Genomic DNA, 3383 nt, shown 5'->3' with positions numbered 1-3383 from the left:
AATTTATTTAAAAAATAACAGAATAAGTGACTGGGTTAACCCTTTATAGGGAACTCAGTGAAATACCTTTGAAAATCAAAAATTTTCAGCCAATAGTGTTAATGGAATCCAAGATCAGACCTTATTATCTTTTTACATTAAAAAACATGGATATTTTGATGGCAAAAATGAATGTCAATGTAATAACAGGAAACGCCAACCTACCCTAATATATAAAGAAAATAACAAAAGTTCTTCTATAAGAAATTCATCAAAAACAACTAAGAGTGAAAGGAATACATTGATGCGGATACTGGCACTTGAATTTTTTAGTTTATATACCTAAATATAATTGTTAACTTGGCTTATTAACTTTTTAACTCTACTTTTTAACTTTTCAATTAGTTTTTTTTATCTTTTTTATCTTGAATTGTTAACTTTTGCTTTTAAACTTAATTTCCAGTTGGTAATATATCATTCAAGGGCTCATCTAATTGGCCAAATGCCAAAATAAAATGTACAGCTAGGTAGCAGCATCTTTGCTAAGTGGTTGGATATAGATCTAGTGCTTCTAGACCTCGCTTAGGGATGGGGGAACTCCTTTAGTAAGGCAAGTAATCAAAAATAGTAACTTGCCCTATGAAGTGTTAAGAAAATAAACAAATGGGATACTGTACAGTGTTTTTAGAATATATACACTGTGCATCTGGATAATAAATAGTATACAGCTGTGGACATTTTTACGGTAATGGATATGTGGAGAAAAATAGCAACACCAGAGATGTGCAAAAATGACAGCATGACCTATTAGAGAGGAAGCAAGCATATCTTTTTAAATCTGAGAAAACTGTGCTAGCTGCTAAAGCACAATAGTGGCAGCATCATCCCGGGGAGCTGTTTTGCTTCCAGTGGTACTGGTGATTTAAATTAAGTTATATGGAATAATAGAAAATAAAAATAAAAAATTCCCCAGATTTAACTCCAAAGAAGAGCTACCAGCTTGAAACTAAGACATACTTGGTTGATCCAAAAAAATGAACCTAACACACCTTAGACTGAAATGAATAAGGATTCTGAAATGGCACAGCGTCGGATTCTATTTAGAATGTATGAACTATGTATAAGAAGTATAAACGCCCATCGTTTCTTCTAAGACGTTCTGCCTCTGATTTTGTTTTTGTCATGCTTTAACAAGGCGTGCAGGGCAGCGCCGGTGCAGTGCAGAGGATGGTGAAGTTTAAGAGCCCACCAGGACAAAAAGGATGCAGAGGAGATGGAGATCAGGAGGAAAACGGAGTCTTTGATCAGCAGGATTACATCCAGTCTTTAGGAACGGATAATGCTGAAGGTAATCATTGCAGGAACTTGACATTTTTTCCCTTTAAAATGTTTCTTATTTTTTAGTTTGTGGGTCTTTCCTTAGCTGGTAGCCATAATCATCAAAATAAACTAAGAAATAGATAACTGTTATGCATTTATATAATCTTGAATGTATTTGATGGTGAAAAGTTTAAAATACTGGATTAGATTTGTTTGATTAAAGTTTTTAGTACTTTCTGGATTATCCTTAATGATCAGTAGAAGAGAAAAGATGCTGCACTGCAGTTATTTTGTTGGCTTTGCAGACGATGAGGATGGTTTGTCCAGACTGGCGGGTTCCTCCATTTTCACCTTCCAGAAGGTCAAGCGTGGCAACAGCATGGCCAACACAGGTGAGAGCTGCCGGTGTTTCTACAGCCGCTATGTTCTTCAGCGGGATTAATTTCCCGCTGGACGCTTTGTGCTTATTTGTCCGGTTTGTTGACGCAGCGAGCGAGCTTGCTCGGACCCCTGGGAAAACTGTAAGCTTCCAAGCGGCCGAACCCTGCACCCCCAAACGAACAGGCCGGCGTGAGTTTGAGACGCTTGAATGTTCATAATAAGTCTTTTTATTGGATGTTTTTATTTTAAGACATTTGTTTTCTTTCTCTTTAGAGAAGAAAACTGAAAGCAGGACCCCACAGAAGGTAGGACACCCAAAAGCAACAAAAGTAAATTTTTAATTGCTCTGAGTTTTGTTTGCGCTCATAATCAGCTCTGCATTATGGTTCTGAAAGCAGAGCAAGAAGGTCCAGTTTGTCTCCACAACACCGCATAGGCTCAGGAAGAGGCTAACAGGTAAGTGTAACATGAAGAACACAGACATTCTTTAGGATTGGCCTCTATTTTAGCAGCCCTTACAAAACCTCACTAGGTGACCTATGATTGAAATAGTTTTCAACAAAACAAATATTTTCTCTTAACTTCTTAATTATTCACCACTTTCTGCTTTATAGCATTAAATCCCAATAAAACACACTGACTATTCTGCCTGTAAATGAGGAAAATTAAAAGTATATGAATCGTTGATGAAGCACTGTATGAAAGGTTCTGTATGTTTCCAGCGCCAAGCCTTCGGTCGGACAGCGACAGTGAGCTCTCACCCTCTGACTCTGAGGAAGAGGAGGAGGAAGAGGATGGGCTAAAGGAAAAGCAGAAGGTGAATAAAGAGGACAAGGAGAACCAGAAAACCCCCAGCAAAGGTTTATCCGCAGCCCTCTACAAAACCCCAGCAAAGAAGAGCAAGAACGCTCCAGAACCGGCTAACCAGCCCACCATGATCGAGGAATATTTCGAGGCTCACGGCAGCTCCAAAGTGCTGACGTCTGACCGGACCCTGGAGCGGCTGCACACCCCGAAACTAGACAGGGTTCGTTGATAACTGTCAGTCTTTATAGAAACTTGGCAAATGTGTCTGAATTAGGCTAAAATATAAGGCTAAACATCTGTTGTTTTCGACAGGAGACGTTGGCCCGTCTTTTAGAAGGGAAGCCATCTTGTTACTCAAAGGAGATCCAGGAGCTGCACAACAAACACAGGAAGCACTTTACCAAATGGATGTTACAGTTACAGTAAGTACGGCTCTGGTTCATCAAAAGTTTCTCCAGGGTTAAGCATCAGCTTAGAAACATGCAGCTTAAACATTTTTCATGTTTTGCTAAATTAAAACCATCAAATTCAGTTATTAATTATATACATTTATGAGTAAGATTATACAAGTATAAATAATAATTAAATAGAGTCCACTTGTGTTTTTGCTTTCATTTTCATTTCATTTCATTTATTGTTTATTTGAAAGGGGACAGTGTACATTAATCAACATTAAAACAATGTAAATATACCCGAGTTAGCTAAGGAGTGCTAATTTTCATCGGTAGTCCCCCAGCCAGATATTAAAAAGGCAACCTTAAAAATAAACACAAGTATAAAATCACAAGATTAAATTACAATACCAATTACATAAAAAAACATTATGGTTAAGAAATACAATTCATGTAAAATGATTAAAAATTAATTGTAAAATTGTTTAAATACACACAGAAAAC

The 3383-nt window shown here is 37.2% G+C and overlaps 1 protein-coding gene across 3 annotated transcripts in view; it reads left to right on the top strand.

Annotated features, from left to right (window-relative positions):
• The first annotated feature begins 1177 nt into the window (after positions 1–1177).
• The window catches only part of orc2 (origin recognition complex subunit 2), an 8510-nt gene continuing 6304 nt past the window's right edge, over positions 1178–3383 (top strand). For 2 of the 3 annotated variants that reach the window (XM_015394003.1, XM_015394004.1), the window contains exons 1-7: positions 1178–1327; positions 1605–1691; positions 1789–1869; positions 1954–1985; positions 2076–2136; positions 2403–2707; positions 2800–2909. In XM_015394003.1, coding sequence (XP_015249489.1) covers positions 1207–1327; positions 1605–1691; positions 1789–1869; positions 1954–1985; positions 2076–2136; positions 2403–2707; positions 2800–2909 — 797 coding nt within the window. In that variant the 5' untranslated portion in view covers positions 1178–1206. The remainder of the gene's footprint in view (positions 1328–1604; positions 1692–1788; positions 1870–1953; positions 1986–2075; positions 2137–2402; positions 2708–2799; positions 2910–3383) is intronic. The other variant, XM_015394005.1, reaches the window with a different exon arrangement.

The sequence above is a fragment of the Cyprinodon variegatus genome, unplaced genomic scaffold (assembly GCF_000732505.1).
Source record: "Cyprinodon variegatus isolate N-32 unplaced genomic scaffold, C_variegatus-1.0 Scaffold666, whole genome shotgun sequence".
Taxonomy (NCBI): domain Eukaryota; kingdom Metazoa; phylum Chordata; class Actinopteri; order Cyprinodontiformes; family Cyprinodontidae; genus Cyprinodon; species Cyprinodon variegatus.
The sequence above is the reverse complement of the archived record's forward strand: the minus strand, read 5'-3'. Positions and strand labels throughout refer to the sequence as shown.